We start from the raw sequence: 22,136 nt of genomic DNA, 5'->3' as shown, positions 1-22,136 counted from the left end.
GCTTACTTTAAGTTATTGGGAAGAAGTAACAGTACTCTTCTCCAAGTGGAGTATATATCAGAATGATATATGCTACCAAAGGTATAATCTTCACAATCATTTGGAATTAGACATTCTTCTTGTACCAGATTCCAACTGGAACCATCAGTAGAATATTCTACTCTGGTGTTTTGTGGGCCAACATTAGCACCATTACAGTTAATGACCAAGTCAAATTGTACTAATGTTGTGCCACTTAATACAAGTGGTTTAGTTATGGCATAACTTTGGCGACCAACTGTAGAGAACTGCAGCACTCTGTTAGACCTTCCACAAACATTAGTTACAATGCTGCCAAATTCAAGTGGCATTTGCCATTGCATATCTGTTGTTAAAGAACTTGCAAAGTCATCAAATAAGTCAGTAAGAGGAGCCATGCAGTCCAAACAAAAAGAACTAATGTTTATGTATACATTATCAATAGCCCAACACGAGTAACCAACATTTGGTTGTACCCATCGTAACCTGAGCGTTTGATTAGCAACAGTTTCAGGAATCGGTACTACAATATCATTCCATTGTTGGTGAATTGAGGGAGAGAACACAGCATCAGCAGACAGCAACCTCCAATTATTTCCTCTGTCAACTGAATATTCCAATTGTATATGGGAAAAGTTTTGTAGTGGTGAACCACAATCACATGCTAACAGGTTTAGGTCAAACTGGATCACATGATTACTAGTTACATAAAAGTCTCTTGTGGAAACAAATCCATCTCTTGAGAACACCAAAGCATTCCCTTCAGAACTGCAGTGTTCAATGACATTAGCTCCTGAATAGAATAGCCAATTGTTGTCATTGTCTGGATCAAAGCTCTCAAAGATGTTGTTCTGTGCAAGATTTCCACCAATGAATATATCAGTTATAGCCCACTCATCAAGGTTTAGTCCATCATGTGATGGTTGCCACCATCGGAATCTTGTTGATCTGGTTTGGGATTGTGGTGTTAGCTCATAAGTTACATGTGTAGCAGTACGATACTGGCTGTAACACAAGATAGCCGAATTATCCCACGAGGCACCTCCATCAATAGAATACTGTAGGATCACACTCTCAGATGGATCACTTGGTGTGTTGCACATAGTGTCACTACCACCTATCCTAATCACAAACTCTATGAAATAAGCATTTACAGTATTGATGTCAACAGTGACCAGTTCTCTGACACCTGATCCACTAAATGACATTGAGTATGGTCCTGAAAATATAAAGGCTATTATAGAGTGTCATTTGTGTTGCCTTGGCTAACCTGTCAATCTTCCACAATGTGAATCAGTCAAGTTCACAATATTTCCCTTAACAGAACTCCATAATGATGAATTTAATGGATATGTACTGAAATCTTCCCTTAACTGTTTTATAGTAGATCCTGTCAAACATGCTGGACCGAATGATCCAAAACTGCAGCTGCAGGTACAATAATATTTTGATAGCATACATACATAACTAGCTACCTATTAATTTAGAACAAATATTTGTTATTATTTGGATATTTATGCTAGTATTTTCATGTTCAAAAGGAGCTAATAGTCTCTTATTGCAATAGAATCCCTACTAACACACTGTTTCCTTTTTTAAAAGTGTACTTGCATGGATAAAGTAAGTTACCTGCATACTCCATTAATGCATGTTCCATGATTATTGCAGTTGTTTGGACAGCCTGGTCTGATGTGTACTACACAGACAAAGCAATCACACATATAGGCAGTTTAACAGATTCCTTAGGTCTTACCATCATCCAAAGAAAATTCACAGTTCTGACAATTTTCTTGACCACTCCATCTAAACTGTGTGTCTGCAGTAAATGCTTCAGGTGGTAGTGGCAGTGTTACGCTAGTCCATGTGCTGTGTATTAGTTCCATTATTATACTAGTTAAATGTATTGAGGCATATGTATACCTTTCTGTAAGCTGCAGTGGTTGTAAGTATTCTGTGGACAGGTCATCACAAGATGTTGGAGGTTTAAATTGATGGATTGGTTTCCATGCACAGTTAGTTGAGCTTGACAAATACTCAACCTGTATTCTGTAAGATACCATTTAAATAATTTGTGAAAAGCCACGATCATTCAGTAGTTCCACTCACTCAGTATGTATATCAGTATTGCAACCAGTTGTATATCTGAACTGTAAGTTGTAATTCAGTGGTCTTCCATATATCACTATTTCATCAATGGACCAAACATCTCTTAGTAACATAAAGCTGTGGTTTGGTTGTCTCCATCGTAGTCTGGTATTTGGTCTTCTAGCAGCTGCTGGTAGCATTTCAATAACTTCTCGAGCATTCTGTCAAGAAAAAGGTAGTTCAAAGTAAGAAGAAATCTTTAATGATATTTTGTGGTCATGATGAAAACTCACTGCATAAAATAGAGTATCAGAAAGGTATGTAATCTGTACCCAGCCATTAGAGTCATCATTCAAGTAAGATAATTGTATTCCTCTAGTTTCATCACGTATTCTATCACAGGTTTGGCCACCTGAAGGTACAAAAGTATAAAATTAAGCATGGCTTTGTACTGTAGATGAGTTAATGCTTACACATTAAAATGTAAATTTGTACAGCAAATGTTATGGATATCAAAAATAATTTCATCAAGGTTTGAAATATTTGGAAATTATTTTCTTGCTGTGTTTCGGCAGTTTGCAGAGTGTTGGAGTCTTAAAATTGCCACATATTTATTAAAAGGTGTTTGTTTACATAAGATGAGTTACTGTCAAAAAAATCGCAACCACTCTAGCTACTGCATTATAATAAAAAAATCTTGAGCTTCAGAAAGAGCTTTCAGGAATACCTCACTGCTGAATTAATCAATAAAGCTTGGCACCATAAACACTACAATTTCTTCCACCATTGATCTCTAGTTACTGTATGGCACATTTTCTAAACAGTGCATGTACACTAACCAAAAAGGAGGTAGAAACTGACATGGCTGGCATAAGTAGTATCAACAGGTTTAGTGATCACTTCTCTAACATCTGCTGTTACAAATGTCAGAGCAGTTTTGTTGCTGAGCAAAAAACCACACAACGATGAAATTTGACCAGTAAAACTCCATCTGCAACAGAAAAGTTTTGTGCAATACAGCAGAGAAGTATGTATTATTTAACATACCCTTCATTAACTAATCTTGTATTATCAGTAATGACATCAAATCCTTCACGTAACACAACTGGAGTAGTATGCGTAGTGGGTATAGCAAGAGGTCTGGTTACTGCTACTCTGTCCATCAAGCCAGCTCCAAACACTAGAGCATTTGATGAGCCACAAGAACTAGACACAACACCACCAGGAGATATTGACCACCAGAAATTTCTAGTGTCAATAGATTCAAAGCTATATAATTGACAGCAAGTAGTATATGTAAAATACAACACGTTAGCCACGTACGTTTCACTGTATATTGATCCGTGATTATAACTTGAAACACCAATGAGAATATTATCTATTGCAAAAGCTCCAATTTGTGTTTCTGCTAGCTGCCACCAGCCCAAGCGTACAGCATAACTTTGAGCATCAGTAGGCAGTGGAATTATGACTTGCCGGGGACTGGTATGATTGTAAGGACTGTAGAAAATAATATCATAATACAATTAATAGTGAACACAAACACTCACTGAAATGATTCAAGAGCTGTCCAAGATATTCCACCATTGAGAGTATAACCAAACACAACATTTGCTTGAAGACTATTATTAGTTTGACATAGAGTAAGGTTTTCTGAAGAACCAATCTGTAGTGTAAATTGTACACAGCTAGTGTTGGTCAAATTTAAGTAGCCAGTGGTCACATATCGACGACCAGGATTGTTCATGACAAGGGAAAGTCCTGAAGAGAGTGTTCCACATTCTGTACCAATTCCACCTCCAACTATAACTGGCCACAAATTAGGATCAGGTTGTCCTTCAAACGTTTCCTGATTAATGCAAGCATAACATGTCAGAGTAAATACAACCACCACATATTATGTACCTGAATATCGTTAGGAAAGTTAACATCTATTGTTCCACAGTTTGCACCACTAAATCCTTCATCACAAACACAAACACCATCAAGGGTACATTGTCCACGACCATTACAGAGTTGAGGACAGTGAAGTGATTTATTTCCAATCACAATATTATCTAAAGCCCAGTCACCAACCACTCCAGGTTCAGTGTACACTTGTCTCCATCTCAACCTGACTGCACTACCAGTGATATTCCTAATTGGTAGGGTGACTCTTCTCCAATTGTTAGCATATTCCAAGTGATAGTATGTAGAACCATACCTATAATATGTTTGTAGATAACTACTTGAACACAAAATTTAGCCGAAATCAAGTAATCAAGGTAAATATTTAACTATCATACCTTTTGATCCTGGTCACAAGCACTACAAACAGTATAATGAATAATAGTATCCTTAGAATTTCTAACAGGTAAATTTTTAACTACGTAGTAAGAATTATATGATAGCGGCCACCCCTTGCCTGGAGACTAAAGTACTATGGAATGAGCTACAGAAAAGCATTCTTAAGAAGAGATGGACCATCTAAATTATGGAATGGAAACTACTGTACATAACGTGAAGAAAACTAGGCACTGTATGAAGTGACTGGTTGGAAAAGATGGATGTAGTAGCAATTGCTATCAACCCAGGACATTTGCTGTAATTAGAACTCACCCTCATACATTAACTACTTTTTGACATGTAATCACCACACAGCTTTCCAATTCAAAAGGTTTATTAGTATCTAGTATAAAATACTGTACACTCCTAGTATGTATGTATGCATGTGCATAAATACATATGTATGACATCTAAGCATATCAATATGATTAACTCACGAGTTTTGGTTTATACAATCACTCTGAGTGATACAATTATTTTCCACTGGGGTCCACACTAGTCCACCATTTGTGGAATACTCCAGTTGTATGTAGTATGGTAATGATGAATTAGTTGAACAAGAAGTTATCAACTCAAACTGAACAAAGATATCTGAAGTTATGTAGAGATCCAAAGTGGTCAGTGAGTTTTGTGCCAGTTGTCCATTAAAGTGTAGACTGTTACCATTAGAACTACAGTATGGTTCAACAACTCCTCCAGGATAAAATTCCCAACTACAGTGAACAAAATTTAAAATATAACAAATTAAGCATCACTGGTCATATTAAGCCGTTAGTTTTACAGTGATGGATATATATGCACTGAGAGGGTATATATGAATGACATACTTGTCTCTTCCAATGGAATCAAAGTTCTCAACAATCATAGGGGTGTTCATATCAATCCCTCCAATCAAAAAGTCATCAATAGACCACATATCATAGTCATTTCCTGCAGCACTAGGTTGCCATATTCTAAACCTGGTTTGAGGATATTTTGCTTCTGGTGGTATTACTATGTGATAATTTTCTATGCCAGTTGATGACTGAAGTGATTGCCCAATAAAGTGCATATCATTCCATGTTATTCCTTTGTCTAGTGAGAACTGCAAGATTAAAGTATTGTCTGAAGTAACAAAACCACCACAACTCCTGCTGCTTGCAAAAACGAACTGAATATAAAGTGTTTGTGTTGTGTCTAAATCTTCTGTCTGTATTTCTCTTGTTCTACCATACCTTTGAAATAAACAATTATAATGCAGTAAACATAGTATAAGCATATCATACTTGAACACTAGTGATCTTCCTGATGATAATACTCCACATTCTGTAGATAGTGTTGCTCCATATGTAACGGGGAAGGGAACTGCATTATTTGTGGTATCAAAATCTGTGACCACTATTTGAGGATTATCACTCCCAGTCAGTGAACAACTTGGACCAATGTCACCAGAATTACAGTGACATTCACCTAATATATAAATAAATTAAGCTTTTATTAACTGGTAACAAGTTTCAATAATACCTGATAAAGTACAGTATCCAGCTCCTTGGCAGAAATGAAGACATTCCTTTCCTGAATAACAGCAGGACTAAATGTCAAATACTAAAAGTATGGTTTGTCATACCAATGTAGATATTGTCCACAGACCACTGAACAGGATTGTTCACTCCCCATCTTAACTGGTATACTGGTTTGTTCTGTATCACTAGTGGCCACAATGGAATAGCCACCCTTTGTTTGCGGTGATAGCGATTGGCTGAATACTTGCTACTGACCTATTAATGAACATATTGTTAAGTATAATACTTTTTCCAAGTACTTAATGTTAGAATTTCAAAACACAATTACAATAACATTTACATCACAGCTTACCATTAGCAGACATCTTGAGTGTAGACACTCATTCTGCAGTAGTGACCAACTAGTACCATCATAGTATTCAAGCTTCACATAGTCTGACACTGATCCATTAATTGGAGGAGGGAGACAGTTACCAACTTGAATATCAAATTGTAAATTGTATAGCAATGCATCACTTCCTATTCTGACATTATCCATAGACCATTCAGCACTACGTACAGCTCTCCACTGTAATTGTACATTGGTAGTTTGAGCAGCAAGTGGCAAGTTAACAACTTGCCTCCCTAGTAGAAAGAAAGTTACAAAGTAAATAAGTGAACTTCAAGAAAGGCCAATTAACCTACCACTCTCAACATAGTTTTGTAAAATAGTAAATGATGGGTCACTTTCCACTTTGTACTCTAATGAAATTGTAGCTGCTATGGAAGCTGTTGATGAGCATGGCTCCAATTGAAGATAGAATGATATCTCACTAAATACAATCAGTTTGAAACAAACACATATACTGCATTAACAAACCTGACACTTGATAAATCTAACATTCTGGTAAGGGCCAACTGAGTGCCACCATCATTGGCAAAATACAGTGCACTACCAGCTACTACAGGTCCACATGGTGGAACTTGAACTATTCCTCCATCAAGTGTTTCCCACAAGTTAAAGCTACAATATTATGATATAACCTTCCAATGTATACATGATGTATTAGCTAACTTGTATACTCCAGAGTTGAAGTCATCAACATATCCAGTTACTGGCTGGTTAACATGTAGTGTATCTACTGCTCCAATAAGGACATCATCAAGTGACCATGTGTCTTCACCATATCCTGAATACCATGGCTGGTACCATCTTAGTTGTACTTCTGCTCTCCTTGCTGCAGTTGGTAATGATAGTAGGACCAGCTGCTCTGAGGTGTAATCTATGTAAATGTACACACATTCATTGAGCAAATAGGTATGTTGTAAGTTACCATCAGGATGGTATGTTGCTAGGTCTGTCCAGTTTGAAGACTCCCCGTTTTTGTAAGATACTACAATACTAGCATTGCTGTTTGCTGTACAGTGCTCCAGTAGAGATCCACACTGAAGTGTAAAGCTTATTGCACTGAAATAAAAGTGTAGATGGAAAGAACATAACAATCAGCTTTTGAATGAATATTTGCCAGTAAAAAGTTTTTTGGTGATTTGTAAGTGTTTGGAAGTACTGTAGCATTACAAAAAGTATTATTGACAGAATGGATAGTGTGCCAGTTATAAGCACCAATAGCTATGTCAACCAGTTTACTCAAGTATCAAGTATGAAGGTAAGCTTATGGTGAGTTCAAGGGTTAGCTAAAGGGTGCAGCCAACCCTAGCTCACCTCAAACAAACCACAAGCTTACCTTCAATCAGACCATGAAAGACAAAATAGTGCTTAACAGGCAAACTTCAGCATTACAGTTAAGGTCAGTTTCAGTTTGGGTTTCTTCTTACCATAGCAGGGGCAAACGCAGGAATTTTGAAAAGGGGTTTCTAGAGTAGTTTATATTACCTGACTGCTCTATTAGAGTATCTCGATCTTTTCACCAAAATCGTAATTCAGAACAATGCTATAAATATTGCTATCATGTTAGATAAGATACAAGTTTAAAATGTATCCTGTTCCATGATAGATTCAAGATTCTGGAAACCTGATGTTTCAATTTCTTAATGTTTCAAGTGGTGTGTAAAATCCAAAGGGGTTTCCTGCAACCCCTGGAAGCCCTTCTCAGTACGCCCCTACTATAGAGGTTACTTCAGTTTCACATTTGAAGGTGAAACTAAGGGAAATGGGTAGCTGGTTGGAAGTGGAAACATTGTGAATCTTGGGATTAATTCTATCAAGACACACGGTAGTGTGTCGTGTGGCCCAAGAAGCCGGCGCGCCACACCGTGAGTATATTTACAGGAAGAAAGTAAACGCGATTTGCACACCTTTGTAGCTCCGTGATTCCTTATCCGATTGAAACCAAATTTGCTACAGAAGTGTCGGCTAGGTAGGGGAGTCCACATTCCAAATTTGAAGAAAATCGCTCCATCCATTTCCAAGATACGAGCGGCCAAAGTTTGGGGTTTTTTTCTTCGTTTTTTTCTTCTACTTCTTTTTGCACACTTTGCAAAATCCGCAATAAAACACGAATTCGTGCTCCAATTGGGCTGACATTTGGCACACCTAAAGGGCTCATTAAGGCGAATCTCAGTACCAAGTTTGGTAGGAATCCGATGAACATTCACGGAGTTATGACCGATTATTTGCGTAAAATAAGGTCGAAGGTCTGTCACTTCCACAGAGTAAACCGCTTGAAGGAATGAGCTAAAAATTGCTATGTAGATGGAGTAACTATCGTAGGAGTGCCTTTTTGTGGTTTGAAAGGAATCCAGTTAAAGGCCATCAAGATATAACACAACACCCAACCTGTGTCACAATTACGCGATCGATTTTTATGAATAAAAAAACTAATAGTTTTCGCGCCTACCAGGCAAACCGCTTGATTATGATTATGATTATGATTAAATACGGGTAAAGGCACAGCCTGCATACCCGATCAATGCAGTAATTATGCAAAAATAACTCTTGAATCAATTAAATGACTTATACAAAAATAAATCTTGAATCAATTAAATGACTATCTAATAATGATTTTCGCTTAGAGCAGTGAGCTGAAAATTGGTGTGTGGCTGGAATAATTATCATAGAACTCCTTACAGTAGTACAGAAGAATCGGATTACAAACCACAGAGTTACGATTCCAAAGCCAACTACGTGTGGCATATGCGAGATCGAGATATTCTAATAGAACAGTCACCCCAATAGAGCATTCAGCTACGTTTATAACTTTATATAATACTCCATTATTACATTGCAAGTTATTCTGTAGGGAGTTCAGCTACATACAGTTAATCTTATAGACAATTCAGCTACAAGCAAGTCACCCTGTAGAGAATTCAGCTACAAATATGTTGCTGTAGAGATTCAGAACATTATAAGTCACACTGAAGATAATTCAGCTAAAAACAAGTCACCTTGTAGAGAGTTCAGCTACAACAAGTCACTCTGTAGAGAATTCAGCTACAAACAAATCACTGCGTAAAGGGTTCAGCTACAAAAAAAGCTACCCAGTAGAGAGTTCATCTAGATCAGCTACAAACAAGTTACTTTAAGCAATGTTCAGCTACAAGTAACTCACTCTGTAGAGAGTTCAGCTACAAACAAGTAACTCTGTAGTACCAACAAGTCACCGTGTAGCTGGAGAGTTCAGCAACCAATCAAAAAACCACTCTGTAAAGAGTTCAGCTATACAAACATGTTATAACTCTATAGAGAAAGTTATAACTCTATAGAGAGATCAGTTAGAAACAAGTCATCCAGTAGAGAGATCAGCTACAAGACATCACCTTATAGAGAGTTTAGTTACAAAGAAACCACCATGTAGAGAGCTCAGCTGCAAACATATCACCCCGTAGAGAGTGCAGCTATGAACAGATCACCCTGTAGAGAGTTCAGCTAGAAAAAGTCATCCTGTAGAGCGATCAGCTAGAAGGATCACCTTGTAGAGAGTTCAACTACAAACAAATTACCCTGCAGATAGTTCAGCTACAAACAAGTCACTCTATAGAGAGATCAGCTAGTAGAAGTTACCTTGTACATACAAAGAAACCATCATCTAAAGAGTTCAGCTGCAAACAAATCACCCTGTAGAAAGTTCAGCTACAGATCACCCTGTAGAGAGATCAGCTAGAAGAAATCACCTTGTAGAGAGTTCAGCTACAAAGTAACCACCATGTAGAGAGTCCAGCTGCAAACAAATCATCTGTAGAGAGTTCAGCCAGAAACAAGTTCACCCTGTAGAGAGATCAGCTAGAAACAAGTCACACTGTAGAGAGAGCAGCTACAAAGGAACCATCCTGTAGAGAGTTCAATTACAAACAGATAACTCTATAGAGACTTCAGCTAGAAACAAGTCACCGTGTAGAGAGATCAGCTAGAAACAAGTCATCCAGGAATCAGCTAGAAACAAGTCACCCTGTAGAGAGATCAGCTAGACATAAGTCACCCTGTAGAGAGATCAGCTACAAAGAAACCATCCTGTAGAGAGTTCAGCTACAAACAAGTTACCCTACAGTGAGATCAGTTTGAAACTGGAGATTTCAGCTACAAACAAATAAACCTGTAAAGAGTTCAGCTATGAACAGATCACCCTGTAGAGAGTTAAGCTAGAAACAAGTTACCCTATAGAGAGATCAGCTAGAAACAAGTCACCCTGTAGAGATTTCAGCAACAAACAGATTATCCTGTAGATAGTTCAGCTAGATACAAGTCACCCTATAGAGATATCAGCTAGAGGAAGTCACCTTGTAGAGAGATCAGCTAGAAAAAAGTTGCCTTGTAGAGAGTTCAGTAACAAAGAAACCATCCTGTACAGAGTTCAGCTACAAACAAATCACCCTGTAGAGAGTTTAGCTGCAAACAAATCACCCTGTAGAGAGTTCAGCTACAAACAAATCAACCTGTAGAGAGATCAGCTTGAGGAAGTCACCTTGTAGAGAGATCAGCTAGAAACAAGTCACTTTGTAGAGAGTTCAGTGACAAAGAAACCATCCTGTAGAGAGATCAGCTAGAAACAAATTACCCTGTAGAGAGTTCAGCTACAAGCAAATCACCCTGTAGATAGATCAGCTAGAAACTAGACACAATATAGGGAATTCAGTTACAAGCAAATCACCCTGTAGAGAGTTCGGCTACAAACAAATCAACCTGTAGGGAGATCAGCTAGAGGAGGTCACCTTGTAGAGAGATCAGCTAGAAGCAAGTCACCTTGTAGAGAGTTCAGTGACAAAGAAACCATCCTGTACAGAGATCAGCTACAAACAAAACACCTTGTAGAGATTTCAGCTACAAACAAATCAACCTGTAGAGATTTCAGTTACAAACAAATCACCCATTGTAGAGAGATCAGCTACAACCAAATCACCCTGTAGAGAGATCAGCTACAAACAAATCACCCTGTAGAGAGATCAGCTACAACCAAATAGAGATCAGCTAAAAACACATCACCCTGTAGAGAGTTCAGCTACAAACAAATCATCTTGTAGAGAGTTAAGCTATACAAACAAATTAGCTTGTAGAGAAATCAGCTACAAACAAATCACCTTGCAAAGAGTTCACTTACAAACAAATCTACCTGTAGAGATATCAGTTACAAACAAATCACCCACTGTAGGGAGATCAGATTACCCTGTAGAGAGTTCAGCTACAAACAAATCACCCTGTCGAAAGTTCAGGTATAAAAAAGTCACCCTGTAGATAGTTTTGATACAAACAAATCACCCTGTAGAGAGTTCAGCAAGATAAGCGTCACCCTGCAGAGAGATCAGATCACCCTGTAGAGAGGTCAGCTAGAAGAAGTCATCTTGTAGAGAGTTCAGCTACAAAGAACAGAAAGTTCAGCTAGAAACAAGTGACCCTATAGACAGATCAGCTACAAACAAATCACCCTGTAGAGATTTCAGCTACAAACAGATCATCCTGTAGATAGTTCAGCTATAGATACACAGGGGCTGATCCAGGGGGGGGGGGTGGATAGGGTGGCTAATGATTAGTATCCATTACCCTGTTATTTTGTTTTAATCCTTTTTTATATCTTTTCTTTTCTGTACTGTTTGCTTGTACATACATAGCCATATACATAGCCATATACATTATGTAGTTTTTCATTCTTGCATGCACATGTATTATAGTCTTTTACAAAACCAAGGTAATCAAATCTAATCATACAGAATAGAAGGACCACACATCTTCCTTGGGTGTTTTCTTTTGAAAGCTTCACAAATATTATCAATATTTAGTGGAATGTCAAAGCTATGAATTGCCAAAGCTCCTAGCCACTCCCCTCTAAATAATCCTGGATCAGCGCCTGATACAAGTCACCCTGTAATAGCAGAAGTCACCTTGTAGAGACCAGCTACAAAGAAACCATCCTGTAGAGAGTTCAGCTACAAACAAAATCACCCTGTAGAGAGTTCATCTATGAACAGATTACCTGTAGATAGTTCAGCTATACAAGTCACCCTGTAGAGAGATCAGCTAGAAGAAGTCACCGTCTAGAGAGATCAGCTAGAAGCAAGTCACCTTGCAGAGAGTTCAGCTACAAAGAAACCATCCTGTAGAGAGTTCAGCTACAAACAAAATCACCTTGTAGAGAGTTCATCTATGAACAGATCACCTGTAGATAGTTCAGCTATACAAATCACCCTGTAGAGAGATCAGCTAGAAGAAGTCACCGTCTAGAGAGATCAGCTAGAAGCAAGTCACCTTGTAGAGAGTTCAGCTACAAAGAAACCATCCTGTAGAGAGTTCAGCTACAAACAAAATCACCCTGTAGGGAGTTTATCGATGAACAGATCACCTGTAGATAGTTCAGCTATACAAGTCACCCTGTAGAGAGATCAGCTAGAAGAAGTCACCATCTAGAGAGATCAGCTAGAAGAAGTCACCATCTAGAGAGATCAGCTAGAAGCAAATCACCTTGTAGAGAGTTCAGCTACAAAGAAACCATCCTGTAGAGAGTTCAGCTACAAACAAATCACCCTGTAGAGTGTTCAGCTAGATAAAAGTCACTGTACAGACAGATCAGGTCACCCTATAGAGAGATCAGCTAGAAGAAGTCACCTTGTAGAGAGTTCAGCTACAAAGAACACACTCTGTAGAGAGTTCAGCTAGAAACATGTTACTCTATAGAGAGATCAGCTAGAAACAAGTCACCCAGTAGAGATTTCAGTTACAAACAGATCATCCTGTAGATAGTTCAGCTAGATGCAAGTCACATTGTAGAGAGATCAGCTAGAGGAAGTCATCTTGTAGAGAGATAAGCTAAAACAAGTCACCTTGTATAGAGTTCAGCTCCAAAGAACCCACTCTGTAGAAAGTTCAGCTACAAACAAGTTACCCTATATAGAGATTAGCTAGAAAGAAGCCTGTAGAAAGCTCAGCTACAATCAAATTACCTTGCAGAGAGTTCAGCTACAAACAAACCACTTTATATTTATAGAGAGATGAACTAGAAACAAGTCACCTTGTAGAGAGGTCAGCTACAAAGAAACCATCCTGTAGTTCAGCTACATTTCAAGTCACGCAGTAGAGAGATCAAGTGCAAAGAAATTATCCTGTGGGGAATAATAAATTGGCATTTAATAAATATATGTATATAATTTGTATAATTACTATATAATAGAATCAAAAATAGTTGAAGTATTAAAAATCGTCTTTAAGTTCTTTTCTTCTTCCTGTGGTAAATAAAAAAAAACAGACGAGTTTAAAAAGCCACAAAGCCAGCTATAGGCTGGCTTTGCAATATACAAATACAAAAAGAAGTGATATCTAATCAAAAACAGCCAAGCTGTAAAAAAAGGTGTGGCCCCAAAAAAGGCCATGGTGAAAAAAGATGTGAAATCCAAGGTGGCGGCCAAGAAATGGCTGTGATGGTAGGTTAATGGCAAAAATTTTAATTATGGCAATTCAGGTGAATTTGGTGCCAAATCCTAGTGGAGGAGGCAACGCAAATTCACCCGAATCGTCGTAATTAAAATTTTTGCCATTAACCTACCATCACAGCCATTTCTTGGCCGCCACCTTGGATTTCACATCTTTTTTCACCATGGCCATTTTTGGGGCCGCACCTTTTTTTACAGCTTGGCTGTTTTTGATTAGATCAAGACACACGGTAGTGCGTCGTGCGGCCCAAGAAGCCGGCGCGCCACACCGTGAGTATATTGACAGGAAGAACGAAAACGTCATTTTCACACCTTTGTATCTCGGTGATCACTTATCTGATTGGAACCAAATTTGCTACACAGTTGCCCGCCAGCCAAGGGAGGCTACATTCCAAATTTGAAGGAAATCGCTCCAGCCATTTCCGAGATACGAGCTGCCAAAGTTTCGTTTTTTTTTCTTCGTTTTTTTTTTTCTTCTTCTTCGTCTTTTCGCACACTTGCAAAAATTGCTATAACAAGCAAACGCGTACTCCGATCGCCTTGAAATTTGGCATACAGAAAGGGAGTCCAACGGCAAATTCTAGCATCAAATTTGGTACAAATCCGATGAATGGTTCAGGAGTTATGACCGATTATTCGCGTAAAACAAGATCGATTTGTTGTCACGCCTACAGGGTAAACCGCTTCATGGAATGAGTTGAAAATTGCTATGTAGATGGAGTAACCATCGTAGGAGTGCCTTTTGGTGGTTTGAAAGGAATCGAGATAAAGACCACGGAGATATGACACAAAACCCAACCTGTGTCACAATTACGCGATCGATTTTTATGAATAAAAAAGTATTAGTTTTCACGCCTACTAGGCAAACCGCTCAGAGCAATGAGCTGAAAATCGGTGTATAGCTGGAATAATCTTCATAGAAAGTCCTTGCAGTAGTACAGAAGAATCGGATTACAAACCACTGTGTTATGATTCGAAAGCCAACTCCGTGTAGCAAATGCGAGATCGAGATACTCTAATAGAACAGTCACCCTAATAGAGCATTCGGCTAATTTATTTACTCCATTATAGAATTTTATTACATCACAAGTTATTCTGTAGGGAGTTCAGCTGCAAACAGTTAATCTTATAGACAGTTCAGCAAGAAGACAGTCACCATGTGGAGAGTTAAGCAAATATACCACTATAGAGATTCAGAACATTACAAGTCACACTGAAGAAAGTTCAGCTATAAACAAGTCATGCACTGTGTAGAGAATTCAGCTACAATTAAGTCACTCTCTAGAGAATTCAGTTACACAGAATTCTGCTACACACAAGTCACTGTGGAGAGAGTTCAGCTACAAACAAATTACCCTTTAGAGTGATCAGCTACAAACAAAACACTTTGCAGGGTGTTCAACTGCAACAAATCAATTACCTTTAGAGCGATCAGCAATGAACAAATCAACACAAATCTACCTGTAGAGAGATCAGCTAGAAACAAACCACCCTGAAGAGAGTTCAGCTACAAAAAATCACCCTGTAGAGACATCAGCTAGAAACTAGACACAATGTAAGGAGTTCAGCTACAAGCAATCACCCTGTAGAGAGTTCAGCTAAAACAAATCAACCTGCAGAGAGATCAGCTACAAACAAATCACCTTATAGAGAGTTCAGATACAAACAGATTACCTGTAGAGAGATCGGCTACAAACAAATCAACCTGCAGAGAGATCAGCTATATACACACAAATCAACTTGTAGAGAGATCAGCTACAAACAAATCACCCTGTAGAGAGATCAGCTAGAAACTACACACAATGTAAGGAGTTCAGCTACAAACAAATCACCCTGTAGAGAGATCAGCTACAAACTAGACACAAAGTAAGGAGTTCAGCTACAAGCAAATTACCCTGTAGAGAGTTCATCTACAAACAAATCAACCTGTAGAGCAATCAGCTAGAAACAAATCACCCTGAAGAGAGGTCAGCTACAAAAAATCACCCTGTAGATAGATCAGCTAGAAACAAATCACCCTGAAGAGAGGTCAGCTACAAAAAAATCACCCTGTAGAGAGATCAGCTACAAACAAATTGCCCTGTAGAGAGATTGGCTACAAACAAATCAACCTGCAGAGAGATCAACTACACACAAATCAACTTGTAGAGAGTTCAGCTACAAACACATTACCCTGTAGAGAGATCGGCTACAAACAAATCAGCCTGTAGAAAGATCAGCTACACACAAATCAACTTGTAGAGAGATCAGCTACAAACAAATCATCCTGTAGAGAGATCAGCTAGAAACTAGACACAATGTAAGGAGTGCAGCTACAAGTAAATCACCCTGTAGAGAGTTCAGCTAAAACAAATCAACCTGCAGAGAGATCAGCTACAAATAAATCACTTTATAGACAGTTCAGCTACAAACAAATTACCTTGTAGAGAGATCAGCTGCAAATTAATCAACCTGCAGAGAGATCAGCTACACACAAATCAACTTGTAGAGAGATCAGCTACAAACAAATCACCCTGTAGAGAGATCAGCTAGAAACTAGATACAATGCAAGGAGTTCAGCTACAAGCAAAATCACCCTTTAGTGAATTCAGCTACAAACAAATCAACCTGCAGTGAGATCACCCACAAAAACGCACTTGTACAGAGTTCAGTTACAAACAAATCACCCTGTAGAGAGATCAGGTAGAAGAATTCACCTTGTAGAGAGTTCAGCAACAAAGAAACCACCATGTAGAGAGTTCAGCTGCAAACAAATCACCCAGTAGAAAGATCAGCTAGAAGAAGTTACCTTGTAGAGAGTTCATTTACAAAGAAACCATCATATAGAGAGTTCAGCTACAAAGAAATTACCCCGTAGAGAGTTCAGCTAGAAGAAGTCACCTTGTAAAGAGTTTAGCTACAAAGAAACCATCATGTACAGAGTTCAGCTACAAAGAAACCGCCTGTACAGAATTCAACTACAAACAAATCATCCTGTATAGAGATCAGCTAGAAGAAGTTACCTTGTAGATAGTTCAGCTACAACAATTCACCCTGTAGAAAGATCAGCTAGAAGAAGTCACCTTGTAGAGTGTTCAGTTACAAAGAAACCATCATGTAGAGAGTTCAGCTGCAAACAAATCACTCTGTAGAGAGTTCAGCTACAAAGAAACCGCCATGTAGAGAGTTCAGCCTCATACAAACCACCTTGTAGAGAATTCAACTACAACAAATCACCCTGTAGAGAAGAAGTTACCTTGTAGAGAGTTCAGCTACAAAGAAACCACCATGTAGAGAGTTTAGCTGCAAATAATTCACCTGTAGAGAGTTCAGCTAGAAACAAATCACCCCGTAGAGAGATCAGCTGGACGAAGTCACCTTGTAGAGAGTTCAGCTACAAAGAAACCATCATGTAGAGAGTTCAGCTGCAAACAAATAACCCTGCAGAGAGTTCAGCTACAAAAAAATCACCCTGTAGAGAGTTCAGCTAGACGAAGTCACCTTATAGAGAGTTCAGCTACAAAGAAACCATCATGTAGAGAGTTCGGCTATAAAGACACCACCATGTAGAGAGTTTAGCTGCAAACAAATCACCTGTAGAGAGTTCATCTACAAACAAATCAACCTGTAGAGCAATCAGCTAGAAACAAACCACCCTGAAGAGAGGTCAGCTACAAAAAATCACCCTGTAGAGAGATCAGCTAGAAACAAATCACCCTGAAGAGAGGTCAGCTACAAAAAAATCACCCTGTAGAGAGATCAGCTACAAACAAATTGCCCTGTAGAGAGATCGGCTACAAACAAATCAACCTGCAGAGAGATCAGCTACACACAAATCAACTTGTAGAGAGTTCAGCTACAAACAAATTACCCTGTAGAGAGATCGGCTACAAACAAATCAGCCTGTAGAGAGTTCAGCTAAAACAAATCAACCTGCAGAGAGATCAACTACAAACAAATCACCTTATAGAGAGTTCAGCTACAAACAAATGACCCTGTAGAGAGATCGGCTACAAACAAATCAACCTGCAGAGAGATCAGCTACACACAAATCAACTTGTAGAGAGATCAATTACAAACAAATCACCCTGTAGAGAGATCAGCTAGAAACTACACACAATGTAAGGAGTTCAGCTACAAATAAATCACCTTATAGAGAGTTCAGCTACAAACAAATCACTCTGTAGAGAGATCAGCTAGAAACTGGACACAATGTAAGGAGTTCAGCTACAAGCAAATCACCCTTTACTGAGTTCAGCTACAAACAAATCAACCTGCAGTGAGATCACCTACAATAAAGCACCTTGTACAGAGTTCAGCTACAAACAAATTACCCTGTAGAGAGATCGGCTACAAACAAATCAACCAGTAGAAAGATCAGCTACACACAAATCAACTTGTAGAGAGATCAGCTACAAACAAATCACCCTTTAGAGAGATCAGCTAGAAACTAGTCACAATGTAAGGAGTTCAGCTACAAATAAATCACCTTATAGAGAGTTCAGCTACAAACAAATCACTCTGTAGAGAGATCAGCTAGAAACTGGACACAATGTAAGGAGTTCAGCTACAAGCAAATCACCCTTTAGTGAGTTCAGCTACAAACAAATCAACCTGCAGTGAGATCACCTACAAAAAAGCACCTTGTACAGAGTTCAGCTACAAACAAATTACCCTGTAGAGAGATCGGCTACAAACAAATCAACCAGTAGAAAGATCAGCTACATACAAATCAACTTGTAGAGAGATCAGCTACAAACAAATCACCCTGTAGAGAGATCAGCTAGAAACTAGACACAATGTAAGGAGTGCAGCTACAAGTAAATCACCCTGTAGAGAGTTCAACTAAAACAAATCAACCTGCAGAGAGATCAGCTACAAATAAATCACTTTACAGACAGTTCAGCTACAAACAAATTACCTTGTAGAGAGATCAGCTGCAAATTAATCAACCTGCAGAGAGATCAGCTACACACAAATCAACTTGTAGAGAGATCAGCTACAAACAAATCACCCTGTAGAGAGATCAGCTAGAAACTAGATACAATGCAAGGAGTTCAGCTACAAGCAAAATCACCCTTTAGTGAGTTCAGCTACAAACAAATCAACCTGCAGTGAGATCACCCACAAAAACGCACTTGTACAGAGTTCAGTTACAAACAAATCACCCTGTAGAGAGATCAGGTAGAAGAATTCACCTTGTAGAGAGTTCATTTACAAAGAAACCATCATATAGAGAGTTCAGCTACAAAGAAATTACCCCATAGAGAGTTCAGCTAGAAGAAGTCACCTTGTAAAGAGTTTAGCTACAAAGAAACCATCATGTACAGAGTTCAGCTACAAAGAAACCATCATGTAGAGAGTTTAGCTGCAAACAAATCACCTGTTACAGAGAGTTCAGCTACAAAGAAACCATCCTGTATATAGTTCAGCTACATTTCAAGTCACCCAGTAGAGAGATCACCTGCAAAAAAATATCCTGTGGGGCATAATGAGCATGTAATAAATATATGTATATAATTTGTATAATTACTAATAAAATCAAAAATAATTGAAGTACTAAAATTCTTCTTTAAGTTCTTTTCTTCTTCCTGTGGTAAAGAAAAAAACACATGGGTTAAAAAAGCCCCAAAGCCAGCCATAGGCCGGCTTTGCAGTATACAAATACAAAAAGAAGTGATATCTAATCAAAAACAGCCAAGCTGTGAAAAAAGGTGCGGCCCCCATAAAGGCCATGGTGAAAAAAGATGTGAAATCCAAGGTGGCGGCCAAGAAATGGCTGTGATGGTAGGTTAATGGTTACATTTTAATAACGGCAATTCAGGTGAATTTTGTGCCGCTTGGTCTTGGCACCAAATTCACCTGAATTGTTGTTATTAAAATGTAACCATTAACCTACCATCACAGCCATTTCTTGGCCGCCACCTTGGATTTCACATCTTTTTTCACCATGGCCTTTATGGGGGCCGCACCTTTTTTTACAGCTTGGCTGTTTTTGATTAGATTAGTTTTACTGAAAGCTTTTGTCTTATTTTTTCTATTTATGTGACTGTCCACTGCCTAAATTTAGTACTCCACCTGTATTTATGCGATACTGCCTGTTTTAATATATCATAATCTACACGACAACGATAAATAAGTTATAATTTACTAGAAAATGTAACTACTATTTTCTTAATGAAGTGGAGACCCACGCACTACAAAGCAGTGAGACAAGCTAAATTGAAAGTTCTACTTTCACCTGTAGTTATACATTGTTCAGGGTTTTTTCAACTTATAATTTCTTGTAGACATTCGAGTATTTGTCTCATTACATTTTAGTATATGGATCCTTATTTCAAATTAATAAATTTAAATGCACTCCATTTACTTTTTGGTTCAGGCTTGTGAGTTGTGAGTCTTGTGACTGCTCTATTAGAATACCATAGTTTTCCCACTGTTCCATTAGGGTAACTTGGATCTTGGGGTAAGTTATCCCATGTGATAAATCATAGGCGGATCTAGGCAGTTTTTAGACTGTAAGAAAATTTTTAAAATTAGACCTCCTAGGGTTGACTTTGAGAGAATTTTTGATAACGCTTAGCTAACAAAGTGTATACTTTGCAATGCGTACAAAGATTCATTAGCCTATCTGAGATGAACCTGTTTGATGGTAAAGTATATACTAAATCAAAATAAGGAGTAGCTAGTTTTGTTATGATTTGGAAAAATTGTATTAGAATTGCGACTGTTCAATTAGAGTGGTGACTGCTCTATTAGAGTATCTCGATCTTTGCACAAAAATTCTAATGCCTCACTTTCTTTACAGTATACAGTTTAGAATAGCTATAGCGTACATTTATAACTGTTGTTTTCTATTTGCCCATTGGCTTTCTATACTTTTGAATACAGTGTGAATGCATGATTCTAGTTTCTGGTATCAATATAGTACTGTAGGTCAAAGCAGGGCAAGAGAAGGGCCAGGAGGGGCACAGCACCCCTTGGCCCCCCTCAGATCCGCCTATGTGATAAATTACTAACACTGCACAAAAAGATATTGTTTCCATGATATTTCTATACTGCAACTTCAATAAAATTTTCAAGAAATGTGTTTATCACAAAAATTGTCATAATTTATGTACATTTCCTGAATGGAATTTGGCACATTCTATTGTAAAAATAACCAAAATGTAAATTAATCATGACAATTTCTTACACAATTCCATTTCCATCAAATTAGGAATTTTGCACATTCCTGACAAAGCATTTAAGGAAATGCCACAATTCACTGTGTACGAAAAACCAGGAAACACATTTTTGCACAGTGTAATGAGTATATATGGTCATGCTGCTCAGTTCTTTGTAATGAAATGGAACACCTTTGCATATATAGAGCTATCCACTCCTATGCATAATTCTGCAATGCCTATATCAGTTATACATACGAGCCTATAAGAAAAGAGTAGATACAATACAATTAATACCCCAATGTGGTTAGTTTGCATAAAGAAGATGGCAATGAGAAGAATTAGAGATGAAATGTAAAGGCAAAGGACAGAAAGTGAATGTTTATTGGACCCTAAAAGGCACATGTCAGAAGTGAGCTTGTTATTGCTGTATAATGCGTAGGTTGAGTGCTGCATTTTTTAGTCTGTAACATTTCAATAGTGATCTGGAAGGCTAGCAGGCAGACCAAAAACTGCATTTAGCCAATTCTAAAAATTCAGCATTGGAGTTTCTGTGAATATCTTCTAATTTTTGGATTTAATGTTACTGTAGATACTGCATATTAATTTCTGTGGAAGTATTTTTGTCATGTATAGTATTTCTGATCTTTATGGCAGCATTTTGCAATTGGGGGTGCTGTCTAATTTTGAGGGTACAGTACTATACTATTGTATAGTAGCTGTTTTTGGTTTCAGATCCCAGCTGAAAGTATAAATAGTTAAAAACTGACCTGACACTTGTTAAATTCAAATACTCAGTAAGAGCTTGACGAGCTGCGAATCCATAAAACAATAAAACGTCATCTGTCCTAATTCTGCATGGATTAACTGCAACATTTACTCCAATCAGCAAGTTCCATAATGTAGGGCTAAAAAAAACATTTCATTGAGTACAGTAGTTAACCTATTCATTGACAAGCTTCAATGTACAATACAACACATGCAAGTTAATATATAACAAATGATTGTGAGCTAATGTTTGCTGACAGCCATGCATCAGATATGAACCAAAGAACATTCATAATTATTGGGTACTTTTTTTACTGGTTACAGTTATACAAAGATATTCATTTAACTTTCTTCATCTATAAATACATCCATGGTATTTGCAATGGTCAAGGATATATAAAAACTTGAATCACGAATAGAAATCTTCATTGATTCTGAACAA

General features: G+C 38.0%; 1 protein-coding gene across 1 annotated transcript in view; it reads right to left on the bottom strand.

Annotated features, from left to right (window-relative positions):
• The window catches only part of LOC136255028 (uncharacterized), a 41,732-nt gene that overhangs the window by 6,975 nt on the left and 12,621 nt on the right, over positions 1-22,136 (bottom strand). Inside the window, exons 2-24 of the mRNA XM_066047749.1 lie at positions 21,697-21,834; positions 7,244-7,377; positions 6,985-7,192; positions 6,790-6,933; positions 6,615-6,742; positions 6,283-6,554; positions 6,035-6,185; positions 5,932-5,982; positions 5,694-5,877; positions 5,256-5,642; positions 4,866-5,141; positions 4,009-4,306; positions 3,654-3,952; positions 3,427-3,603; positions 3,151-3,372; positions 2,943-3,094; positions 2,397-2,515; positions 2,125-2,324; positions 1,939-2,064; positions 1,772-1,884; positions 1,648-1,714; positions 1,289-1,446; positions 7-1,237 (exon numbers count right to left, since the gene is read on the bottom strand). Coding sequence (XP_065903821.1) covers positions 7-1,237; positions 1,289-1,446; positions 1,648-1,714; positions 1,772-1,884; positions 1,939-2,064; positions 2,125-2,324; positions 2,397-2,515; positions 2,943-3,094; positions 3,151-3,372; positions 3,427-3,603; positions 3,654-3,952; positions 4,009-4,306; positions 4,866-5,141; positions 5,256-5,642; positions 5,694-5,877; positions 5,932-5,982; positions 6,035-6,185; positions 6,283-6,554; positions 6,615-6,742; positions 6,790-6,933; positions 6,985-7,192; positions 7,244-7,377; positions 21,697-21,834 — 5,235 coding nt within the window. The remainder of the gene's footprint in view (positions 1-6; positions 1,238-1,288; positions 1,447-1,647; positions 1,715-1,771; positions 1,885-1,938; positions 2,065-2,124; positions 2,325-2,396; positions 2,516-2,942; positions 3,095-3,150; positions 3,373-3,426; positions 3,604-3,653; positions 3,953-4,008; positions 4,307-4,865; positions 5,142-5,255; positions 5,643-5,693; positions 5,878-5,931; positions 5,983-6,034; positions 6,186-6,282; positions 6,555-6,614; positions 6,743-6,789; positions 6,934-6,984; positions 7,193-7,243; positions 7,378-21,696; positions 21,835-22,136) is intronic.

This window comes from Dysidea avara, chromosome 5 (genome assembly GCF_963678975.1).
Source record: "Dysidea avara chromosome 5, odDysAvar1.4, whole genome shotgun sequence".
NCBI classification, from domain to species: domain Eukaryota; kingdom Metazoa; phylum Porifera; class Demospongiae; order Dictyoceratida; family Dysideidae; genus Dysidea; species Dysidea avara.
Note: the sequence above shows the minus strand (reverse complement) of the source record. Positions and strands in the feature narration are given on the sequence as shown.